Raw genomic sequence first — 26,338 nt, 5'->3', positions numbered from 1 at the left:
TCTAGGTGCGTCAGCTCCTGCATTGTTTGTTATTGGATTCTCTCTGTATCAGCTGTTCTTGCGACAGGCTCATTTTTCATATGTTGTAAAGATTAGCTGATGGAGTGGGAGATCAGAGGCATGAGATGGGAGTGTGGCTCTCGATATTAGTAACCAGATGCTCATTTGAAATGGTGATGGGGCTTGCCATTATCTGTTAGATTATTTGGCTCCTTTGCTTTTACCTGAAGATAAACCGGTTTAAGCACTAGTCAATGAAAATGAGCATCATCTTTAGTGGCTTGTTATGATAGAGTGCTCTTATCAGTCTGGTTTAGTGTGGCTATTCTCTTCTTGAGCCTGGTTTACAGAAATCACAGCTTTGTTTATGCATGTGCCCAAACTTGCCTGTTTGACCTTTGTAGCTGTGATTATAATATTAATCTATGGGACTATTCTGTTGCAAATCTCTTAGGTGGTCTGTATTTTGGAGGATTTCATTGTGGGACCTTCTCTCTTGTCCAGCATGATGTTCCATTATTGTCAGTGTATTCTACATTGAAAGCTAACTCAGACTGGTGTTTCATCACATCTTGTTGTCTGGCTGCTTTTTGTGGGGGTTTTTTTGTGTGTGATGGAGGAGCTGGGATAGCACCATGCTACTATTTGTCCACTTCCACTGATTTTGTATGACTTTATAACAAAGTTGCTTAGCTACAGTAAAACTTGGTGCAATGCTTGCATGCAGAGACAAACTTCAGTCCCCAAATTCTCAGTGTCCTGTGGTGTAGCTAAATAGCATTATTCCAGTTTACAGGTGGGGAGACTGCATGTGTCAGAGCCACACAGACACTGCGGACAGAACCAGCATTTACTGGGGAATTCCTGTTTTACGCTGATGCTTGATGCCTAGCTCCTGCAGCCTTCCTCTGCCTGGTGTTTAATGGGGAGTGTATGAAAGATCTTGAATAGTAAGAGAAAAAACTGGCATTCCGACACTAAAGAAATTTTGGTTTGTTTGTCATCTTCAGGTTCAGAATTGGATTTTTTCCTCCCATTTTTGCCTCTCCTTCCTATGTTCTGTTTCTATATTTTTACATGTTTATTGCCTGTTCCATTGATTTGTTCAGTTTCCCAAGTAAACGATTATATTTATTACATAAATACAAAGGAACCCTTCTCAGAGAAGATAGGAAATTACTCCCTCTCATACATACACAAAATGTGGAAACCATTCTCAGGATGTAGAGCAGGAGGGAATCTGCTGACTTCCAACTGCAAGATCTCATTAAAATTAGTGGATTCCCTATCCTCTTTGCATAAGGAACATTGCTATTTGGGCTGCCTTCCACAGCAACATCTGGGCCACTGATAACATCAGTACTGGAGCATTGCTAGGTGAGCTCATGTTTTGTTAATGAAGTAATCTACTGAAAGTGCATATATCATTTTCTAGTACCACATACTTCACTGCAAAGTGTTGTACTACTATTATAGGAGCTTTCCTTTTGGAAATGGGATTTAAAGAATTTTGTTATAGTCAAAAATATGCATAGCTTGAATGGTATGTTTGAGAAATGCCACATAAGTCATTAAATGTTAACACTTAAATAGTTTGGTAGTGCAAGGCATTAATTGAGAAATGCACTCAAAAATGGCTTATTAGAACACCTGATGTTCTTGGTAACTTTGGTGTTACTAAATATTTGGTGTGGTAGTGTTGGTTTGCTGTTTATATTTATATGCATGCCCAATTTCTGAGTGATTTTTCTGCTGAGCTAACTACATGATAAAAGTGATCATGATCACAAACATCTGACTTCAGCATGTTCTGGAATAAGCAAACCAAGTTGGATAGAGTACACTGATGAAATATGTTCATTCAAGCTTAATTATTAAATCCACACATCAAAGGAAGCAAAATAAAAACAGAGACAATTTCAGGTGTGGATTGAAATTTCTCTCCTTAATAGCCTCTGACTGTGAGTGCAGTTGTGGATGTCTTGAACAGCTCAGCATAGTCCCTGACTGTTGTTGTGTTTTGTCTTTTTTAATCTGCAGGCTAAATATTCTTGTGGCTTTTCTGTTCTGAAAACTAGTGGCAAATGTTCAGGCGGCCAGAATGCACTCAAATGAGGCCACAGATTTGTGGAAGGGAAAGTAATATTGGCCTAAAATATCTAGCTGGTTTGAAACAGGTTCCAAAAAGGGTTTCCATTATCCAAGAATAGAGAAATCATAAAGAGAAGCAATAGAAGCAGTCAATTGGTCTTTATTGTTTCAACTTTGTTCTTAAAATTTTGAAGCTACCAGAGATTCCTGAGGTTCTGAAATATTAACCTGACACCACTCTGAAAGCAAAGACTTCCCTGTTTGACTTACAATGAGTGGGAGTTTTACTGATCTTTCCCACCTTACTGGGCTGGATAGCCAAATGCTTTGTAATTGAGCTGTGGCAATCATTAGTGTAGGAAAGGTGAGCAGACCCCATGTCCTTCCCCTCTTCCCCTCCAGGAAGAAAATACAGTAGTGTTGTTGTTTTTGCTAGCAGAACATGCCCAGCCTTGCATATATATTAAGGCAGGCACTTAGCCAGAAGCTTTGAATTATTGTACCCTGACATTACCCACTGTAACTTTTAGCACTCTGGGCCCATTACTTTGGCTTCCTGCCCAGTAATGTGCAATTTCCACTTACATGAGAAGATGTAGCAGGACTAATGACTCCTTGGAGGAGGTGTTTTCTTTTGCAGCAAATCAGCCCAGGGCCAGCAGGTGTAAGTTTATAGACACAGCCCAATAATGGCAGCCTGAGCTCTTCTGTTCCAGCAATCCAACAGTACATGGAAAGGAACAGACCATTGCCCACTTGTCACTACCCCCTGACCTCATTGCAAAGTCAAGTTCTTGTAAACAGCCATGCAAAACTCCATGATTTTCCCTTTTTTATTCTTTTTCAGGCACCCCAGAATGCACATAAGAACAGGGCTAATGGATGCCCATCTCTACTGTCTGAAGAAATATGTGGTAGACTTTCTGGTAGAAAACAGGTAAGAAACCAAGCAATACACAAGATAGTAGCAGGCATTTGTATTGACATATGGTTTACACCAGAGCTTTTAAAGGATTTTTTTTCCATTAAATTAGCTAGCATAAAATAGAAATATAAAAGAAACCAGTTTTCAAAATATTTTAACTATACTAAAAGAAATGCCAAGTATTACGTCAGAGTGTCTTATTAGGATCTTTTTGAAAAAACAAAACAAAACAAAAACCCCAGCATAAGTGAACACTAACATTTTTGTCTCTTTTCTGCATCCCTTCTTTTTCTAATGTATCTGTTCTTTTTGGCTGCTCATTTTACCAGGGCTTCCCTATTGTTAGGCTTGTGAATACATTTCTGACCTTTGATTTCCCCCACCACAGTCTGTTTTGGTCTTTGCAATCACCTTCCCTCTGCCCCTTCACATCCACCACCACTGCAGGTGGGCTATCTCTGTAGCATCCTATGTTTTAGCTTGTGATATTCCTCTGTCAAAACTCTGAGACCACCCACTGAGAGTAAGAAAAACATCCATTTATGGAAGTGGAGAAGGATCTTAGCTCTAATATTTCATGAAACAGACAAAAAAAAACCCTGTTTGTCTTTTAAAAACAAACAAATGAACACTCCCCCTCACAGTAAGTAGTTCAGTTTTGGAATTATGTCCTGTTCCTAGACTTTTTATAGCCCTCTCATGCCCATTACATATACTGAATGCTTACTGAGTTCTCAAGAGTTTTTCTACCCTTTTAAGTAAGATAAAAGATACAGAGGCTAAGTGTTGTGTTCATAGTACATTTTCTTAGCCGATAAACTGACATGTGAAAAAACATTGAGGGTGGGAGATTTATGTTAGTCTTGACCATATACAAATCTGGTGATACAGCTGGATATATGCTTGAAGGAACTCTTCCAGAATAAGGGTCTGTGAGCGAGTTAAAATTAAGTGGAAAATCTGTGTTAACCCTGAGGGCAGTTTCTTACCACACATAAGAATAAGGCTTATCCAACACTTTGGTACACGGGGACATTGTACAAGTTATTTTAGTTCCCACTTGTGTACAGAACCGTGTGAAAGGTGAGAAAGTTTCAGGAGCAGCAGGAATCAACCTGGAATAAACCATTTATTTAGCGCATTTTAGAAAGTTGATGAGGGTTTGGAATTCTCAAGCTTCCTGTGGTAGCATGAAGCAGTGTTTACACCTTTCTTTTGTCATAATACAGCATGTAGGACTCATTTCTTGAAACCCTAGCACCTATTTATGCTGGGATTAGACATTTCTGGAATATTAGACATTTCACACATTCAAATATTTTTCCCCTGGTATTTCATTCGGTTTTGAATTTAGATTTGTGGGACAAGGATGATCTTTGTCGGATATGTCACTCAGAGAGGCCTCTAGGTGTAAATAGAGGTAACTTCAGATTTCAATTTTTTTTCTGCTATTTCAGTGGAAACTGGTGAGATCTTTGACCTTGTCAGTCAGGATTTTGCCTTGTATTAACCAAAGCCAGTAGAGTAAAACTCTTCTAGTTTCTCCCAGATCCCCATAGAACAAGTTTACTGACTTGTTGCAAGTATGACCGACTGGGGTTTTTTTTTGTTGTTTTCTATAGCAAGGTTATTCTGTCTTCACTATTTTTTGAAGCTGTGATGCTTTTCTGTGACACTTCCATGACAAATAGATCATTACAGCAGCTAGACAGTGTTTCTTAAGACCTGATAGCAACATCTGGCTTACTGATGGTACATAGCTGCTTCATTCTCTTTTATTACACAAATACTGCTTATTCAGTCAGTTGAGAGAGTCAATTGCAAGTAATGTGCTTAACTGGCAAATCTGGGGAATGGGACTTTTGCCATGAGGAATAACTTCAGCTTTCAGACTTCTGGCACTGGTGGGCATTTGCAGCTTGTTTTTCTTCTCTGAGGAAGGGGAGGACAGTGCATACCCAAAGATCTTTCCATGTTTGGCAGCAATATGCCAGGACTTTTGAAAGACTCTGGGATTCTTTTTGCCTCAAAAGTACTGACATCTACATAATTGTTTGGGTTTAAGGATTCTTTTTAATACTTCGATTTTTAGTCTAGAAAGAGCCTACAGTAAGATTTTGCCTCTCTGCAGTTCTGCACCAGGACTGGAGAAGCTCAGATGCCTTGTTTAAGTTGTGTGTGTTTAAAACTAACAGCAGGGACTGAAGGGAACAGTGAAGCTCTTGTACAGTGCCAGGAAGTACTGACACAGTGTACTTCCTCAATATTACAATATTTACATTGTGTTAATATTTTAACAGCGGGGTTGGATGGCAGGCAGAACACCTTTTTTCATTGTTTGTAGCTCAGTGAAGCATTTACATTTTTTCAAATGTTTTTTTGACATACAAAAGTTGAAAAGATGTTGCCCAGCAGTAAAAAATTCAGTTGCTACAACTGGCTTTTGTAGGGGAAAATTATGATTACTTCCAGGTTGAAGCATTACATGAAAACTAATGTGGTTATCTGTATGAAATCTGTTTCTTCTTCAGTGAGTCCCAGCTTAGCTGCAAAGATGTGGCAAGAACAAGCTCTGCCTGGGTGAATCTAACTTGTTTATAGCTGTACCTGTAAGAGTAAATGGCATTCAGATTTATATATGTGCTGTAGATCAAGTAAAAAGTCACGAACAACTAATATGAAAATGGGAAAAAAAACATGAAATGGCTAAACTTTGGTTCTGTCTAACTGTATAAATCTTGCTTTCGGATTTGCAACAACTTTGTTGAGTGGCAACTTTGGAAAAAGGCTGAATATTCAGCTCCAAGATGAAGTCATGATACCAAGGTTTTTTTCATTAGCTTTATCACTGTCTTGCTTTGTGGTACTAGACAGATTCTTTGATTTTTCTACATACTTGTTTCCTCTTCTAGGTGGGATTGTTTGGAAAATAATCAGTATTTGTTTGGCAGCAGTGAGATTCTATGATGAGGGATGTTAGGAGAGGTCAAAATACTGTTTGGTAGCCTGTAACTCAGTTTGTAGTCCTTTAATATATTTTTATGAACTATTTTAAAAGGCCTGAATTTATGATTATCCTGCTTGAAGTTTTATTGCACTATAGCAAATCAAATTCTTGAGTTTTAAAAGGCAGAACTTGCTAGTGCCTTTGAATAAAAGTCAGAGGAAATATTCTGTTTATTAGAACACCCTTAAATATGTATGTCCAGACAAAAATAAAAAATACCATGCCCCTAATGTAATTTAAACCTGGGGAGTTTATTTTTCAGGAATGAAACTGCTTTTTCTTTCCTCTCCTAGGAGGAAAAAATGCATTTTGGCAGTTAAATCTCCATCTATCACTCATCCACTAGTTCAGCACTGGATCCTAGTGAAATCAAGTGTGCAAGGGTCCTACCCTGTCCAAATCTACCAAGCTCAAATGCTCGTGGTTCCATGCTGGCTTGAGCAACAGCTGAAGAAATTCTTGCCCGTAGCAGTTTATTTCCTATGGCTGGAATTTGTTCCTTCTCTTCTTTCCATGCTTCTGCTTCTCCAGGGTAGGTTGATTAAAAAGTGCTCTTTAATCAGCTGCTGTGCTCTGGCAGCCTCTGCACAGGGGTGCCAGTACGGGATTTGGAGCTCTGCCCTTGGATGAACGTCTCCATCCCTGCATCTGCAGTGGATACCCAATCACTGGTGACTTCTGGGTCTGTCCCCGTGAGATTCACAAGAGGTCACAGACCATACCCTGCTACCAGCTGGATTTATCCTGTCTGAGCAGGAACTGTGACCTCAATGTGAAGCAGCTCTTGTTTTCAGGGCTGAAAATTCAGTTCAGGGCTGAATTTTCTGCTGGTGGTACCTGGCCCTAGGGTTTATTTCAGCGGAGGCCTTTGATTCTTCACCAGATTCCTTTCTTCATCAGTGAATTTAGAGTTGCTGAGGTTGGTCTTGGTGGAGTTGTATCACACCTCCACATGGGAGAGAAGTCAGTTAGAAATGTGAGCTCTTTGTATTTAGGTGAGAGCTTTCCTTCCTTCAGCATTTCCTCTTTCAGAGCAAAGCCAGCCTGTGGATCTCATGGCTGCCACACTTTGTGGTGTGGGAAGACAGGCAAGCAGAGGCTGTGCATGCTGCTGGAGCTGCTCTGCCAGCACAGGGCAGGGACAGTTGAAGGTGAACACCTGCACCACACGATGAACTGCACAATATTGCTTTTCTTAAAGCGATCGTTCCACGCGCTGAGCCAGCAGCGAGACAGAAGCAGAGGCTGTAGCTGGCTGGGGGCACGGCTCCACCCCACAGCTGGCGGGCCTCACACCCCTGGGGCCCTGGAGTGGCAGCCAGCACAGTAGCCAGTCCCTTTTTTGGCACTCTCCTGAGTGCTAGGTTGGAATCCTGCCTTGCTGCTGCATTCGGAGCAGATGGAAGAAGAGAGTCCTTATTCCCTTTCCCCTGTGAACTTCACGTGTAGCAGAGGGCAGGATGTGGGCCCGTGTGAGCCCTGTGTGTTGCACAGACATGTGCTGGTATTTCTTTGCTGTGTGCTGACAGTTGGCTTGCTAGCGATCCCAGCAAAGCTGCTACCAGGAGAAATGTGATCAAAGGGAAGTTGCATGGTAGCTTGTGTTCTGTTTTTCCTGAATGTTTCTAAAGCTTTGGCCTGGTGAAGTAAGATACATAATTGAGAGGAGGGAAGAGGGGAGACAGGTATAGAGCAACCCCTTTCCTTGTAAAGTTTTAACATGGAAAATTCAAACTTGCTTTGGAAATTTAAGTCTTGAAGATGTGTCTCTACATATCCTGTGAATATGCTTAAGAACATATGTAATATGCATTTATAATACATGTATACATGAATGGCATTGTGCCCAAAGTCAGTTGTGCAGGTACAGATGGCAGCATTTTTTATATTTGTTAGAATTTTACCATACTCACAGCTGAAACCTGTAGGCATATGGGGACTGCTGTTTTCATACCTCACTGAGGTAGACCACAAAGTTCAAAGCCAGATCAAGGCTGCCTTAAGCAAAGCAGTATGTGGTCCTAATCAATAAGGTCCCCAAAATAATTTTTCTCAAATTTCATCAATGCAGAGCTTGTCAGGAACATGCTAATCTAACCTTAGTTACAAGTTGAGCTTACAAAAAGCCACATTGAAAAATACTAACTTTGTAGCACTTGCCAATTAATAAGTGCCACAGCTGAGGCTCTCTTTGCAACTTTTTGCTTTTTATTTTTCCCCCATATTATGGTACAGCTTCAGTTCTATGACTTTCTACCTTGTTTGGGTTTTTTTTTTTTCCCTTTCTGTGACCGTAGCTTCATTTATTGCCTGAGATGTTTACTGAAGGAGATACTGTTCAGTATTGTACATAACTTCTGTAGTTCAGGTGAAGGCCACCAGCCTTCATCCCTGTTTAAATCATGTTCTGAAGATAAGTCAAATACTTTGTTTTGGAAAGGTAAAAGTAAATACGTTCCTCTTGGTGCTCATCACTGATTCTATAATGCCCATTAACTCTGTTCAGCACGTCTGTTAATGAAGCAGTGGTTTTCCCCTTCTGAAAGTGGGAAACCAGGGTACACCAGAGTTGAGGTTTGAAGCAGCTTTGTCTTAAGTATGCCATTTTTTGATTATTAATGTTATACAGGGAGCTCATAATGTTGAAAAAGTTTTCCATTGATGATAGCTGTTGCAGGGTGATAATCAATAGCAACCTGCAGAAATTAGATTTATGTTCTGCATTCGGCACCATCCATAAAGTCCTCTGACAGGAGGGAATTACAAAAAAAAAAAAAAGTAAAAATCAGTTCTTCAGGCATCATTCATTTGTCTTACATCTTAGCAGTTCTTTTCTCCTCTTGCAGCCCTCTGCCTTGTACATTTAACACACATGTTCTAACAAATGAGGCTTTCTTCTGCCTCATTACACAAAGGTGATCCATCCCCAGGGCATAGTCCGTCTTTGCATTTGGTGAAGAAGAGATTGGGATTGGCGAGAGAGGAAAAGTAGGTGTGTTTTTAAGGGTTGTATCGTAACGTGAACACACAAGGTCTTAATTGAGGTATAAGCAACATGCTTCTAGCTTTTCTTAATTTGCGTGCCCCAACTGTTACCATGATATTCTTTAAGTGTGTGTATATATATTTATTTATGTATGTATGTATTAATTCACTTCTAGAATTAATCAGTGGGTCTACTGTGACTCTTGCTAACGGAGTAGCTGCTACCAGTATAGATTTATCACCTTTCAGGTCAGCCACCAGAAAGAGATGGGATGCTCTAAACTTCAAAGAATATCCTTGTCATCATTTATAACCTTGGCCCAGAGCATACTCTGTTTCTCTGTGAAACAGTGCACAAGTACTTCAATTGCCTTGCAGAAAAGAGAGAATGGAGCATGCCCAAGGTAGAAGTACTTCTACCTTTTAGAAGTAAAAAAACCCAAACCAAATGGGTCTCTTCCAACCATGTGCAAACAGTGTTTTTTCAGACTTAGCCTGGTGTAGTATGGGCACTTTTCCTGTTTACAAATGCAATGCCCAGACGAAAAGACAACCCTGTGCTGTGCCAAATTCCAAGCATGGAAGTGCAAGAGCTTTTCAGCACAGCAGATGAAATATTTTTAACATGATCAAAACAAAGGGGTTTTTCCATAATTTTGTTCTTGGAAATAGCTGAGACATTTTTGATGACGCTATCCAAAAAATAATCAGCTTGAGGGAAACACCTGGCATGGGTAATTTCAGCCAAAACAGTTACACTTTGGCAAAGTTTACAAACCACTGAAAACAGAAATTTAAAATAGGAAATTCTGGGCTATTTATCTTCAGGCACCCTAGTTGCACCACCTCTGAATGTTGGTCATTTCAGATTTGGTGGAGGCAGATGCCACTGTGTGTTTGCTCAGATGTTCTGGCTTCTCTGTTCTCCACCTGAGTGTCACATGCACTTTGTGACATAAGAACATCAGACTTCATTTCTAAAGAGAGTGTAGGCATATGTAAAACAAAATTGACAACACATATATTCCTCCTATATAGTAGGACATTTCACATACTTTTATGGTGGCCTTCCCCCTTTTTCCCCACCCCTCCTCCTCCTAAAACCACATAAAATTTTATTGTGTTTAGTAATGTGTTTTGCAAATCCCCATTTTGTCCAGAATCTAGTCCTTCTGGAGTTTTAGATGTAGAAAAAGCCACAGTTTTCCAGGTATAGTCACCTGGGAAGTGGGCAGCTCTTCCTGTGGCCAGAAGGATCAGTTGTGGTACTGGAGAGGACAAATGATAAACAGTAACACTGTGCTCACATCAAAAGGTCTGAGTTAGCAATTCACAGTGCCTTATCCTGGGAATGCTGAGTGCTAACATCTTGCCTGCCACCAGGGAAATCCACTTTCCCTGGGGAGCCCTCATCTCAGGGTGCACTCTGTGAGAGTCTGAGCTGTAGCTAAGAAAACAAATCAGCTTTCTGCAGTTCTTCCAGCGCTGGAGAGCCGCCTGCCAAAATTTGCCAGTAGAGAAACTCTTTCCTGAACTGAGCAAATTTGCAGTAAACTTTATAGCCAAAGTCAGTATGATTTGTTTACAAAGTTAAACACTGGGGTTTGGGTTGGTATTTTTTTTTAACTGCTGAAATAAATAAGAGCAAATTGTGTGAGGTCATAGTGCTCTGCCTTTCCAAACTGCTTCAGCTGCAATCCCAGAGCACACTTCTCTGCTGAGCTCCCCTCTGCTGTGTCCAGAGAGCCTCTGCTGGGCCAGCACCAGGAGGGCAGAGGAGGGTTTGCTGTCTCAGTGCTGTGTTGGGAGATCTGTGGCCACAGCAGAGCCACCCTTCTCCTCCCTTGAAAAAGGGCAGGGCAGCGTGAGATCTGTGGAAACTGGAGGTACCAAGTGACTGTCTCTGGAGCTCCTGCTTGGATGGCTGTGAGCTATGCTGTACACAAAGGCCCCTGCAGGTTTATATTAAGGTGCTGCCCAGACTAAACCAGTGCATTTTTTCTTTTTCCCCTCTAAATGCCTTTTTATCATTCAGGCTGTCACCTGTGTTTCCTGGCAAGGGCTGCTGGCTGGGGGAGGTCTGGCAGAGCTGAACACCCAGCTTTGGTGGTCTTTGTGTGGCTGCCTGAAAGATGGCTTAAAACAGAACCTGCTCTGTGAATACCTGCAAGTTAACATGTGTCAGCCGTGTGGCTGGAAGGCTTCTCTTTGCTGTAAAGAGAGATTTTATAATGAATACTTTCCTTGTGATTAAAATGGATAAATAAACAAATAGCTCCTACAGGAAGTATACTGTGTGAAGTCAGGGCAAATAGATTGTAGCTTTTCAAACAAGGAAGAGAAAAAGGGGGAAAAACACCCCACAATCAACCCAACCCAGGCTCCTCCTTAGTGCATTTAATCTATTACAATGTGAAATGGCAATTCATCTTCCCCATTTCCTTTCCTTGTCAAACATATCCAGCTGTTAGAGCTTTCTCTGCTCCTTACTAGAAATGCCAGGATTTAAAAATTGTTGATGTCCTCATCCTCCAGGGTATCATTACTGCTATCATCTTTCCATGGTACCAATCAAGCTTACTCCTGAAACCTCAGGGGGAAAAGCCCTAATGATCTAAACTAGATTTAAACACATAGTGATTTTGAGCAAATGCCTTCTGCAAGAAATACAATTCCTTTTCCTGTTGGCAGACTACCTGGGAGTAGACATGTCTTTGGATATGCTGAATTGGAGCTAATGAACGTCGTCAATAACTGCAAACCTTTTTGTGGGACCATGATACTCCATAGTGGCCATATGCCTGACATACCAAAGCATGCTTGGTCACAGCACAGTATTCTGTGCACTCAAGCTGCTCCTAACGCAAATTTTCTAAAGCAAATGTTAAAATGTGTTAATTTTGTTCTCTGACTGTGATTTACAGCATCATATTATGACCCTTTGGATTTAGGAAGGGCATGAAAGATGTCATTCAATTATAGAATCATAGAAATATTTAGACTGGGGAGGAATGTCTAGCAGGATCTAGTCCAGCCTCCTTCTCAAGTCTTGTTGTTGCTCAGGGTTTTTTTTGCAGTTGAGTTTTGAAAATCTCTAGAGATGGAAACTGGGCCTTGTCCCAGGACTGTACCACTCACTGAAAAGTTATTTTCTTTATGTCCCAACTGGAATTTCCCTTGTTGCAGCTTGCATCTATTGCCTCTTGCTCTCTCACTGTGCACCTCTTGGTAAACTCTGTCTGTCTTCTGAATCACTTCTGTATCACTTGTGGTAGTGGAAAACCGTAATCAGATTCCCCCGCAGCCCTCTCTTCTCCAGCCTGGACAAACCCAGCTCCCCCAGCTTCTTCTCCTTTGTCATGTGCTCTTGGTGGCCTCAGCTAGGCTCGTTCTGATCTGATAATAAACATTAAAAATGGTTAACTATTTTTCCACTGTTTGATGCAGTTTTAGTTTCCTTGCGTAACCTTCAGTCAAGCTGACTTTTGTCTTCACACGAGATGTGATTTCGGAGCCGAGAACTAATTAGTTTACCCATCTTTATGTGTGCTTTTATCCCCATTTATTTTTTTCTTCTTAAATAATTGCAACTTGAGTAGTATCACCCTAAACATTCCTTTATCAATGCAGTACATTTTCTGTACCCAGCACTACTTGCATGTAAAATAATACTTCGGGTAAAGTTATTATCTTGCTTTGCGGGGCATCTCCCTGTGAGGATACATTAGGCTGTGATACCATATATATGTCCTTAGGCTGTGATACCATATATATGTCTCTTGCAGTGACAAACATAATTCCCTTGTATTCTTCGTTCAGATGATCTGAATGTACTATTTTCAAGATGATGTTTTCTTTTCTGTCCCTCTCTGTTTTGCTTTTAATTCTCTCTTCTTCCACAACACCTCAGTCACTGATATATCCTTTTGAAATGCTGAGTCCCCTTTTACTGACAGGTTGAATTTTGGATAAAGAGAGAAAACAATTATTGTCTTCCTAGTATTTCACTTTTTCTTATAGTTTTTTTTATTCTAGATGTTAGTTCAATGTTAAATTTCACTGTGCCTCAGCAAGGCAAATGAAACATGAACAATCATAAATATGTCTGTAACACTGTTGCTGACTTTATTATTGCATTGAATTATTGTTGTGGGAGACTTCTAACTTCCTGCCTATAGACGGGACAGTAAATGCTACCAGTGATGATAGGACACACATACATGAATAGAGTAGCTGAGAACTGTCTTCTTTAACTTAGTGAACCATCATTCAATCAGTAATGGTACTCTGAGTTCCATTTTGAATGTGATAAGGAGCCTAGAGCATGAGGTAAGTGTTGATCTTAGAACAGTCTTGAATCAAAGAGGAGCAACTGTGAATTTCTTTACTTAAAGTGAAAAAACAAACAAAAAAAAAGGTATATAACATTTAAAATAGTCTATGAGAAATGCTAAATGCTGTCTAGTTAAGCTACTGGTTTTGAAGAAGTCCAAGAGCTGAATGGAGAGAAGGAGTGATATTTCCCCTAAATCAAAGATGCAGAGATGAACTGTAGCTCCCACAGCATTTTACACCAAACTTAATGGATTAATACCACCTGGAAAGAGCATTATGAATAAAAGCTCTCTCGTGAAAAAGAGGAGATGGGATTCATTGGCCAAAAAGCTTTCAAAGTTCTTCAAGAAAGGATAAAGTGAAGACAAAAAAAAAAGTTTAGTCTTATCACAGACAGAAGATCATATTGCAAACACCATAGGAAAAAGAACAGAAGAGTTGTTCTGCAGGGAGGGGTGGAGCAAGGATTAGCAATCAGTATAGAGGATAGGAGTTAAGGTAGAGTGATTGGTGGGGAGAAGGGTATAGAAATGGTACTTGTATAGGTGGAAGCAGGATTGAATTACACATCAGAGCTTCCAGTTTATTTCCCAGACTGCTGAAGGAAATTAGTCAAACTGAGGGTAGGTCAGTTTGATTGCAGACCACCAAACACAGTGTCTGCATGGAGAAAGAGCAAAGTCATGTGGGCATCTCCAGTGCCTTTAATGCAATACCAGTGGAGTGGCATGGAAGAGGTTGCCCATGTGAAGCTACAGCCGTGTCTGCATTTTCTGACACACATTTTATACAAGTCTGAAGTGTTTAAATCTATTTATCTAAATACATAAGTATGCACCTAAAGTTTACATAAGTCATCGGTTTATGGATACACGTCAGCCTTATCAAATGCATCATATATGTGTGTTTGTTCAGGCAAATTGTCAGAATGCCTGTTTCTTTTTCAGAAAAGGAGCCTAATTTCAAAGGCACTTAGAAAAAAGTTGGTAACTCAGACACAGATGGCTGCAAAGGCGGAGGTGGGAGAGAAACGGGAAAGATGAGTTCTGGCAAGGAATCACATTTGTTGCAGGTGCGCTTGTTTTAGAAGAATGGGATGCTGTCTGGGAATGAATGAGATCCATTCCTCAGCAGCGTGTACAACCTGCCAAACACCCTGGGTGGCCTCCGACGGCCTCAGAGACTTTTGGTCAGAGAGAAGTTCTAAAAATGTCTAAACTTGCTGGCATTCCTGTGCAAAAGCTGTGTTAGTTGGGAGCTGTGGGGTGTTGCAGGCTGTTTGGCAAGTGGGCAGAGTTAAGGTTACTTAGATGACCTGAGCTGAGTGTGCACACGCTTTCAAAGGATTTGAGTATGTAATTGAGGAGTTTTAATTTCTGTGGTCAGTTTTTCAGAAAGCTGCCTTGTTTCCCAAAGGGCTTTTTGGCAGAAGTGGAAGTTAGATCCCTGCTCCTTTAACTGCATCCAGACTTGGTGGAACTTGAGAACAGCTTTTATGTGGTTTGCATCCATACCATCCCTTTCATACTTTGATCTGGTTCCTCTCTGTGTTATGGTGTCTGTGACTGTCACTTGCGTGTCTTCTGCTTTCTCTCCATCGTCCAGATTGTGGAGTTTTGGTGGTGATTCTGCAGTTTTGGGAAGTCATTCATAAACTGGAGCCTGCAAAGCTGTGCAGTTTTACTGGCTTGCAGTGTAATGGCTTTTGAATGAGTCATGCACGTTCTTGTGAGCTTTGGGAGTATGTTGCTGTCAGGCTTTAAGGTTTTAGTTAGAAAATAGTATGGAAAGACAAATGAAGCACAAATGCAGTCATGTGGAATTACCTTTTAGTAGAACATTTCTCGAAGTTTCCTTGTCTTCTCCCTAGGCTTTTAACTTCAAACATAAGAGACATTGACAATTAATATGAAATTATGGCAGGGTGTGAGAAATGTATTTACTCTTTTTGTGGTCCAAATTTTGAGAGTAGAACAGGGGATATAGAACATAGCAAGATATAAGAGGTGTTTAATGCTGTGATGAGTGCTGCAGGTTATTGAACTAGGCACAATTAATTGCCTGGTAATTAATTGGCTTGCCTGGTTACTTCAGAGTTTTCCTTTATTATAATTGGTCTTGGTTACACCAAACAAAGGCAAAAGGATTATTGCAAGATGTAAGGGCAGAATTAGCCTTCTGCAGAGATGGCACACCCTAGAGATTTATCACTTGATTTTTTTTTCCTTTTGTATGTAGTCCTTCTCTGTTTTCTCCACATTCTTAACATGTCTCAGAAATTCCAGCATTTTTAGTAATGAATCAGTGAAAAGAAGGGGAAAAGTTCTGTAATTCCTTTTTCCATTGTGCTTGTTAAAACGATGTTGTGGGAAATGGACCCAAACACTGTCTTTTAAGTGGTGTCGAGTCTGAGGCAGGTGGTATTAACTCAGGACTGCATTAACTCTTTTCAAATCTCTTTCCTGTTTCCTTGAGAAAACATGCCTGGTGTATATATGTGGCATGGGCTGTTTGCCTGCCTCTTGCATTGACATTTTAATTTGGTCCATGATATAAATATCATTTCCCTAATCCCCCTTGCCCTGACCCTGTTTTGTCTGTTTTGTCTTCAAAGTGAGTTGACTTTTTTTTTCTTGAAGGAGGGGGGAGGAGATGGGAATGGTGACTGGCTGCTCTAGTTTGGAGCGTTAAATGCTCAGGGAAAAAATCTCAGAGTAACTGTTGTTTCTTTCTTTGTATTCACATGGAAATTTTTAATCTCCATCAAAGGATCAGGAGAAAATAACGTTGAGATTCAACAAGAGAGCTCCCAGCTTACATGGAATTTTTAAATGTTATTTGGCTTTATCCTTTAAACGATGAGAACCATGAACTATGTACCTACAGGGTTCAGAATTAACTTTTCTCTTTCTTCCAACACACCGTAATTTCTTTTTCTTCCCTCCCTTTTTCTTACATCTTTATTGTTCTGTATAAACATGCAACTCCTTTCTGGCCAAAACTGTAAGTTGCCTTAGGATTTGTTTATTGTATTTATGTATACATTTCTAACATTAATTATGAGCACCAGTCAGAAATACAGCCTCATGTTCTTTTGATGTGATCTGAAGAATCTCTGTTGAAGGCCATGGAGCTAAGATCAGAGCCCAACCCGGTGTATGCTTGCATAGCTGTACAAGAGCTAACATTTTTGCCTGTTTAAAAAAAAAATAAAAGTATACAAATAGGTATAAAAGGGCTAATGATCTGCTTGTTTGTATTGGGGAATCACAAACACTATCTGCACCTGTAGGTGTAGCTGATTGTGCTGACAGTGATAGCAAGGGAAGCCGCCTGCAGCTACCCATGGAGGGTAACAGCAGATTTCACAGGTGGGTGCTGACAGCAACAGTAGATTTCATGCTTCATCACAGATTAATAAAACAGGGAGGATATTAGAATGCTAATACTCATTAATACTATTTTATGGTATTTAACATTAAACATGGAAAATGAAAATGAATGACAGCCGGTAAATGGAACTGACAGTTGTGTTCAGGGTGTCTGAAGCTGGTGGGAATTAGCTGCAGGATGCAGAAGCTGTGGATGGTCCTATTCCTGCTGTGGATCAAGCCAAACGGCACCTCCAGTGACCTAGACTTGTGCAAGGTCACCTAAATTTAGATTCAAATAAGCTCTTGTATTATTGTAAAAGATTTTATGATATTCCTTTCCTTATCATCATTGGTCAGAACCATTATTTTCCATGTCCTATGACAGAGTCTCCAGCAATGCATCTATCTAAGAGCAGAAATCACAGCCCATTAAAGCATAATTGTGAAATCCATCTTTTGTCTTTTTTGAAGGAGACAGTTTTTCTCCCTCAAAACTGTTCTTGTGTTTCAGTTGGCTACATTGTTCTTCATTTCTTGCTGAAATTTCAATAAGCTTCATCCCAGAGGCAGTTGCATTTCAGCAACAAGTAAAAGTTGGCCCTCTGTGGGTCATAATGTTATGTAATATAATATAACATACATAGATACAAGCCTAATTCTGCCATGTTGTAGACTGTTTTAAGTTTATTTATGGTTAAAAGTCTCTGAAACACTCTGCATAGCTGTGTTTAAATATTAAGCTTATTGACCTAGGGTGTTTTCACCCAACATTCTTTCACAAGTAAAACTTTTTAATTTAGCATGAACCTTATCTGTGTCTTTAAAGAGATGTAAAAATCCCAGAAACACTGGGAATACAGAGAGTGCACAGGGAGCAGGGATAAAGGGCTTCTAAAGGCGTAATTATGTCTTGCTGGTAATAACAGTACTTGGTAAAATAACAGTTGTCTTACCAAGTAGCCATTTTTGTCCCTTAATGTTTTAGGTTTTAAATAAAATTAACCTTGAATATTCTAAGTTTATATTGTCTGAGTCTGCAATCCACATAGCTGACTGCAAGTAACTGGTGTGTGCTCTAAGCTCTTAGGTACATTTAAAATTGAATTCTCCAGGAGGTTCTTTTGATATCTAAATATTTAATCTTCACTTGAATTCCCACTTTTTTTTCTTGCACTTGCACCATGAATTTCAACTGCCCAGTTGTCTTTGTTTCCCCCACTTATGCACCATCTCTTGCCAACATCCCCTGTAGCTGTGACCTGCTTCATGAATGGCAGATTCCAAGCAATATATGATACTTCTTTTTGCATGCTTAAAATGTGATCAGTATCAACCTCTTTCAAAATTGCTGCCAACTCTTGTTCTCAGGATACTGGAGCCACATAAGGTGCTTCAGGGATTAGTGTGTCCCCCTCTCTTCATTTACAAGAAGACATCTAACAGCACTCTCCATCTTTGGTGGTTTCATTGAAAACCTGCTACTTTCTGTTGAGGTGAAAACAGACAGATAGAACTTCAAAAATCAAAGTTTAGGGAATGAAAAGTCATGAAAAAGGGCCTATCACTTGGGCTAGATTTTATGAAAACATATTTATTTTGGCAAATGTTTCTCAAAGGCAGGTTCATGTTTATGCTCTCTACCATCTGGAGTTTGCTCTGAGGTGTCAAGAGCATGCTTACTCCACATTGGCTTGCAATTGGATTTCTGCCAAAATTCTGTGTGCCCTCCTCTCCATCCTCTCACCCCTTTACTTTCTTTCTCCTGGTTGTAGCAGATTTTTCCTTCTGTGGATATCAGTGCATATTTCATTTTCACTTCTTGGTGCTAACAAAAACAACGAGCTTTAGAAACCAGGGGGCTCCAAGTTTTAGAACCTGAAGAGAATAAAAAAAGATGCTTTCTTCAGCTTATACAGTCTTATGTTCATTTCTTCTGCATATAGGCATGTGAAGTTTGGGATTTGATTGTAAGAATTTTAAATACACTAGACCAGAAACCTTTTTAGTTTGTCTTCTTCTGTCACTAGGTTACAGGCCAGTTGGTTCTTCCAAACTCCTGCTAATTTTTGTCTTTTTGGATTAAGGGTCTTCAGTTCCTCTGCATTTCCTTTGATTTAAATTCCTTTCCTAGTTCCAGCTGTTTGTTTCATTTCTCCTGCTGTTGATAGATAATAGTCTCATGCTATCACTTTTTGTATCTTAATTTGCAAGATCTGTTGCAAAAAATTCCCAAATCTTTCTCACAGAGGGCCTTACTGTGTATTTTTACTACTTTCCAAAGGCAAATTCCTTTAATGTTGCATATAAATTGCTTCAACAGCAAGCAGAGGTGAACCTTCCTGGTTTTCCTTTTCCAGTAAGAAGGATGTGTTTCTGAGCCACATCTTATGGATGACCCAGAGATTTGCTCCACCTTTGGCAAAGGAATGTGGCTAGCATTTCAGAGAATTGCAGGAAAGCTTCAGGAGTTTGGCCAAGAAAGACGAAACCATCAAAAACCAGGCAAAACTGCAAAACTTTGTCTTTTCCCCTTTCCACTGCTTTCATTTCCTACCGTGTTGTGTTGTCCTCTGCATCAGACTATTTAGCACTGCCAAATACTTGGGTATTTTATAGGTAATATATCTTATAAATGCCATAGCCAGCCTCTGAGGGAAACAGAGAATTGTCGGTTTTGGATGCAGTATAAAACCCAAGCAGGAAATCATTGCTGAATGGCACAGCTGCAGGCAAACATTGAGAGCTAGTAAACTGCCCATCTGCACAGCCCCACGTGTGTGGGAGCGCGGGCCGGCGCAGCCGCGGCAGAGCGCGCCTGTAAGTGGTTAGCAGGCAGAAATTCAGTGATTAAGGAATGAAGTGTTTTACTTCGTTAGTTCCTGAAATACAGCTATCTGAAGGTGATTATAATCTTATTTTCAAGCAGGAGGAGAGACTAAAGACTAGAGGTTTTCCTTGTCTGTAATAAAACATAAAAGCAACATTTCAGAGGTGGGCTGCAGGACAGAGGATGTGACACAACCTGCACTGAGGACTGAAGAAAATGTTTGTCAAGAAAAAGAAACACGCTGTATTTGTTCATAGGGCTGAATTGGCAATCACATCTGAATCTTCCCTTCAAAGCCAGAGACAGGAAAGACTGTTTTGGTCCTTAGGTCTGCTTCACTATCGTTGGCCTGAACAGGGGCCTGGGTGGACTTTGAGCTGGTCTTAAAGTTTGAACTGTGTAAGATCCCCCTTTGCTAGAATTCTGCCAACCAAAATAATTTTAACTGTACTCATTCTAGTACTTGCCTTTCATATTTTAATCTGTTAGTTAGTTCTTAGTTTTGCTGTCTTCCATTCTAAGCAACGTCTCTTTCTTTGTGGGTTGTTATTTGTTAAGTTCCTCTAGCCAAACTCTCTGTGTTAGTTCTCGAATCCTTCCTCTGAAGTTTAGCACTTCCTCTTACACATGCCAAGTTTGAGTTCATTTTCCACATGATTTTCCCAAGTACTACTTTAAATAATCCACAATTCAGTAACTAAGTGGAGATTGTTAAAATAATGAAACAACAACAATAAAGCTATTTTAAGACTGCACTCCAACTGTAAAAATTGTTGATTTGGGTTTTTTCCCCAAATACTTTATTGAAAAATAAAAATTTTCTTCTCATAGTCAAAATTAAATTTGCAGGGTTATAATCCCATTGTACAATAGACTTTCTACATTGGTATTTGTCTTTTGGGAGAGTTTTTTGTTGATTCATTGCAATGTATAAATCAATGCAAGAGTAGAAATAATCTAGTAATTGGGACCTTTGTTTAGGGCATAGGTGGTATGGGAAAAAACCCCTTGTGATTTCCCCACCTCCTAGTATTGGAGTATCAGAATGGATACAATAACAGTTTAAATCTGTACAAGGGGAAGATGGGTTTATTGCCAGCTGAAGCCTCTGGAAGCTTTCTGTTCACTTATACATTTTGTATTGAAGCATCTAAAGAACGTGAAAGTCTTGGGACCTAAACTGAAATGTCCTAATTTCTCTTTTTAAAGGACTGAGTCTTCAAAATTTTCTGAATGTGTCATTTGAGCAGGAATTTTGTTAATGCATGCTTCATAAAAAAAATAATTAACAATCTGATATTTCATAGATCTTTGAGCATTTCTATATTTTTATCACAAAGAAAAGGAGCTGCTTTGGTTTTCCCTCTGTGGGCACTTTATTCTCTCTTTTCCAATCAATTGATGCCATTTTTTAAGCCACATAAAGTGACTTTGGTTTTTGTCATTACAATGTTGGTACTTTCTGAATTCCATCTGCACACAAGTATGAGTTGTAGGATAATGACAAATTATAGTCAACTCTGTTAAAATATAGGGGACATAGTTCTGAAAATGAAGCTTTTTCCTCATTTTGAATATTTCTTTATATTTTAATGCATTAAGGATGCAGGTGATTCATGGACATTGTCTTAATATCTTGCCATTTTGATTCATCCTCATGAAGTGTGCAAAATGTCTGATGATGTTACACAAAGAAAATGAAGACATAAGTTTTAGCATTCACAGACTTCATGTGTCTCTTTCTCCAGGACAATCACATCTCTCCGGAGTGAACTGATTCCACATCTGGTTAGGAAACAGTTTTCTTCTCCAGCATCACTGCAGCAAGGACTAGACAACAAAGAAGAGGACCAAAAGAAAAAAGAGCAAGCATCCCTAGGTCAGTACAATATCAAAGATTTGGGTTTATGGAAGTTTTAAAGCCCATATGCTACATCTGAGTTATGGAGTAGAGTACAGAACTAGCCTGAAACACTGTTTTAGAGACTGAGCTTTTTTTTCCTCAGCAGAGGAAGCTTTTTTTTCCTAGTGAATATTCTAGTAGATTTCTTTTTCAAACAGTATTGTGTACTATATAAATTTTTTTGTCCTCCCTTATTTTGGTGTAAACCATAAGCAAATCAGCTAGGGTCTCTTTATTTTTTTTCCTGGAGAAAAGTTAGACTCATTTTTGAGAATGTAATTTTAGGAGGGAGTTCCTAAAATTGTGTAGGACAACAGACTAACCCTTAACCACACTGCACTGGGAACTGGACAGGATCTCAGATCCTGGAATTTATTTTTAGCATTTCTGCTGTCTCCTTGTGTGACCTTGGGCAAAACATTGCATCTGTCCTGATTCCTTAATTCACACCTGCAGAATAAAAATAAGCACTTACTCACTGTGTGTGATAAAATCTGTTAATGATTGCTGAGTATCTACCATGGAGATGAGGTGAGGTGAAGATTTCCCTTCACCAACAGTATTTTAATAGTATTCCTCTTCAGAAGGTATTTCATTAAATCCTGTCTAACTTCATGCATGTGTGTGTTCTCCAGACATTTATAGTTTCATAAAGGAAGATAATAGCTTGCTGAAACCTGCTCCAGATAACTCTTGTTGGAATGATCATAGAGGAGATATGAATGAAACTCTCCACGAAGGAAAAGTGCGCTGCTACGTCCATATCATGAAGGAGGGGCTGTGCTACCGAGTGAATACTCTTGGGCTGTACATTGAAGCCAACAGACAGGTGAGGAAAATACAGAGGTTCCACCTGGGAATACAGCAGTAGCTTACAGGGCATTTCACCCTGCAGGAGTGACTCCCTGTGATACAGCTGAGGAGTATGTGGGAATTGAACCAGTGCCACGTTATCCAGGCACATCACCCTACTGCTTGCTGGATAGGGACGTGAGGCCAGGAAACAGTTCTGTCACTAATTTACTCTAGATTTGATTTAGCTGAGAAAACCCTCACCCTACACACTCTTCTGTTTTTTTGGGAGCAGCAGGACTTACAGCCAAAGAGCCACAAAGTAAGGAAAATAAGAATGGAAGTAGCTTTGATAGCTCATTTAATCAATGTTCTCCATGTCCTAAAAGCAAGATCATTTCTGACTGGACTCTTCCTAGCAGATGTTTGTTTGTGATAATAACAAAGATTATTAACAATTTGAAGAAAGATGAAATCTACCCTTTCATTTAAATTGCCTAATGATTTCCATTATAAAAGAATTCTTTTATGAACGGGTTTTCCTACTGTGGTACTCCAGGTACACACAGAGGTGAACTCTTGATCTGAGGCAGCATCTGTTGCAGCTTTCACACTACTGAGAATTCATAAAAGAAAAAAATCACAGATGAGAATTAGGGAAATCCTGTACTACCTAAGAAGCTGATGATTAAAAGCTCAAAATATCTTTGGGGGGCGGGGATTTGGATTTTGGGGGTTTTTTGACTACACTGGCTGATGCAATGTACAAGTTCTCTGTACTTTGCTCTGCTAGTGATGAACTTCATTGCTATGAGGAATGGACAGTTTCTTCTAGTTTGGAAAGACCAGTAAGGAGTGCAGTAAGGAAAGACTCAAGATTTCTGAAGTAGGGCTGGAAAGGTGATAAAGTTGTATTGGGAATTCTGGAAGTGGTCACTGCCTTGCCTGTGCTCTCAGACTGAGTTGATTTCTTTTTGACAATATTAATGGATTAATTAATGCAAATCAGAATTGCAGAATGGCAGCATGAGTTTACACACTGGAGCTCTTTCTCCTTGATGTTTGTAGAGGAACACAGAAATAAAGTGATTTGCTTTGTGCTTAGGGAGATGAGGAAGGAGAGGCAGCACTGCTGTCAGAAACAAAAAACTACCCCGAAAAGAGCAGGAACAAGTGTGCCCAAAGGGTTAAGGGAGAATACCACTTGCTAAGGGAAGTGTGCGTGTACATTTGGCAGCAGCCACTTCAGTAAAAAGTTATTGAGTTAAACCAGTCAGACTCCATGTGGGATTTTTTGTGTTGGTTTTTTGTTTTTGGTTGGGTTTTTTTTAACCTAAATATTCTACATTTTGGTTAGTTCAGGAAATATGTTTGCTCCTGGGTGGTACAAAGAATTAGTGTTTTGAAGTCACATTGGGGCCTTCAACATTGGAAAGGATTTTCTTTGAATTTTGAACTTTTTTAGGATGGTAAAATTTCTAAGGAAACTATGTGGAGGTAAAACATAAAATGGAGCTTAATGAGGAGTTGTGAGAAAGTAGTTCCTTTTTTCAGTGCCACTGCATTTTGTTTTTCTTGCTAATCCTCATAAAAGATGCACATTTAATTTGATGGGAGGGCGGGGTTACCTGTTTTGTTGGTCTCTAAGGAAGATTTTGGTTGTTTAGTTTGCTCTTATCTTGGCCTTCACAGACCAGATCCTGATCCCCTTGCTGCAAAGTCGGGACCTATAACTTTGAGGTCCCAAAGGACAGACTCACACAGCAGTAGCAGTCCTGTCCAGTAGCTGTGGGAAGGAATGGCATCCTAACCCATTGCCCTTCTGGTGGGGAAACACTGCTCACATCATTTCACTTCCAGCTGGGTTCCTGGATGCCTGCAGCCTGTGTGTGGGCAGGTGGGTTCAGGAGGGAGTTATCTTCAATAGCAGGAAATAGTTTCTTTGTAAGATGAATTAAATCCAAACACATCTTAAACCTTCCCTTGACCCAGGCACTCCCTCTGACTCCTGCCCCCAGTCTAACCTTTCTTTTCAGAGCAAATGCTTGAGCTTGCAGCTTTCGTGGGTTACCCCTCAGGCTGCACTAGCACTGACTGATTCTAATAAGGCCTTTGCTCCGGCCAGTAAAATTCTTTATTTATTTCACCACACCACCTTTCCACCTAGGAAGGTGAAAGCCTTTCTTCTTTTTTTTTTCCCTTCCTGCAGATCAACGCTGGATAGTAGGAATCTTTCCAACCTATGCTGTAGGTATGCTTTAGTGTGTGTTCCTCTCCTGGATCTTTGTGTCACATGTCAGGTGACATGTTAGGACATCTCTTCTCCCAGCCAGCATCATCCAGATGGATTTGCCTAGTTTGTGGTGTTTTGGTAACCTGGTGGTTTTCTGTAGGGCTTGCACCTTGGACTGAAGGATCTAATCTACTCTTGCTTTTTAAAAAATAAACAAAATCCAAGTCTAGTGGGAAGGGCAAACTTCAAGATATAAAGAGCTACAGACGTGCAAATGTCTACTGGGGCCAACAGGCAAATTGAAATGATAGCTCAGAAATGTGAGCTCATCTTATCCCATCTTCTTCAGATCTGTGGCATTTGCTTTTTGAGATTCACTCCTTAGCCATCAGCTCTTGTTATCCCAGTTTTCTAAGGAAATCATTTTATACAACTGTACTGTGTAGCAGTTCCTTAATAGCAGCTTTGGAAATTGCTGGCATCATTCAGCCAAATTTAACAGAGCAATAGAGATCTCGGAGATAAGCTTTTCTAAGAGTTTTGTAAAAATAGGTGCTTGGGTAGAGAAAAGGAAGACTTAATGAGTGCTGCTTCCTCCCTTGAGGCAAACTCAGTTGCACCATCACTATGCTGAGACTCCAGATGACCTCCCAGATGGTCAGTGAGTGCCCACATCCTGGCTGGCCAAGCAGCATGTGCAGAGCTCCACACCAGCCCCAGCACATGCTGCCTCTCATTCAGCTATACAATTTGCTGTGACACAGACCTCTTAGCCCTCATTCACCCGTGTTCCTTTGACTGCCATCTCTGTCCTACCAAGAGACATCATACATTGCATTACTCCTGCCAGTAACTGTAGCACTGTGTCTGTGCATTGCTGCAAGGCTCCCACCTCCCCTGACATCCCCGTCCTGCTGTCATCACTTCTTCTGGGCTGTGTGACCTTGGCTTCAGCCTGATGCCAGGAGATGAAGAACGCCTCAGGCTGCTCTTTCACCCACAATAGGAGGAATGATGGAGTGATAAGCCATCCTCCTGCAATGTTACCTCCCCTTCCTTTCAGGAGCCAGTTCAGAATTGCTCTCCGTGGATTTGTTCTTGGCTACCTCACGGCCTGTGTCTCTATTACCATTGCTGCTCTGTCTGCTTATCTAACACCTGCCTTCTCCCTGTCGAGAGTCTTTTCTTGTGCAGCTTTCTATCATCTGGATTAGCCACTTGATCAACTTTAGTTCCTTTCTACTTAGACATCTGAAATACAATTTTGTTGCCCATGCCTCAGAATACTGTCTTATGGAGTGGGCTGGACACAGTCATCTTTTAATGCCAGTTTATTCGTTTATATTTGTTATTACTTGCTTCCCTCCCTTGCTTTACTGGGCAGTGTAAAACACGCTGAGCTGCATTAGGAATGGCACGTGCTGGACATTGTGGTAACATACAGGATGTCACTGTGCTCATCTGGAGCCAGCTGCTGCTGATCCACTGCTTCTCCACAGGTGGGAAGCTGAGTTGAAAGGAGACATGCAGTGCACTCTGGTAGCAGTGTACCTGTCTCCTTTACAAAAGTGGGAGATGATAAATCACACATAGCTGGTGGACATTTGAAATGCAGTGACCTACCTTTTCCCATAAGTTAAAATGTTTATGGCAAATACACTTGTGCAATGGAAACCAAAGTCATTTTTGGTACAGCACTATCATGTTAATTTGTGATGTGGGTTTTTTCATGTAGGTTCCCAAATTATTGCTTAATCTGGGTCTGGAAGAGTCATTGGTTCATGGGTCTGCGCAGATCACTGATAGAGGCATGGTAAGTGTTGCCTTTTCCTATCTCTGTTCCTTCAGTAGTCTGCAACCACTTTG

General features: G+C 40.3%; 1 protein-coding gene across 2 annotated transcripts in view; it reads left to right on the top strand.

The window, feature by feature from the left end:
- The window catches only part of EIF2B3 (eukaryotic translation initiation factor 2B subunit gamma), a 99,556-nt gene that overhangs the window by 47,948 nt on the left and 25,270 nt on the right, over positions 1–26,338 (top strand). Inside the window, exons 5-8 of one of the 2 annotated variants that reach the window (XM_068198593.1) lie at positions 2,939–3,028; positions 21,293–21,423; positions 22,083–22,276; positions 26,208–26,285. In XM_068198593.1, coding sequence (XP_068054694.1) covers positions 2,939–3,028; positions 21,293–21,423; positions 22,083–22,276; positions 26,208–26,285 — 493 coding nt within the window. The remainder of the gene's footprint in view (positions 1–2,938; positions 3,029–21,292; positions 21,424–22,082; positions 22,277–26,207; positions 26,286–26,338) is intronic. The other variant, XM_068198594.1, reaches the window with a different exon arrangement.

Source organism: Anomalospiza imberbis, chromosome 9, assembly GCF_031753505.1.
Source record: "Anomalospiza imberbis isolate Cuckoo-Finch-1a 21T00152 chromosome 9, ASM3175350v1, whole genome shotgun sequence".
Classification (NCBI taxonomy): domain Eukaryota; kingdom Metazoa; phylum Chordata; class Aves; order Passeriformes; family Viduidae; genus Anomalospiza; species Anomalospiza imberbis.
The sequence above is the reverse complement of the archived record's forward strand: the minus strand, read 5'-3'. Positions and strand labels throughout refer to the sequence as shown.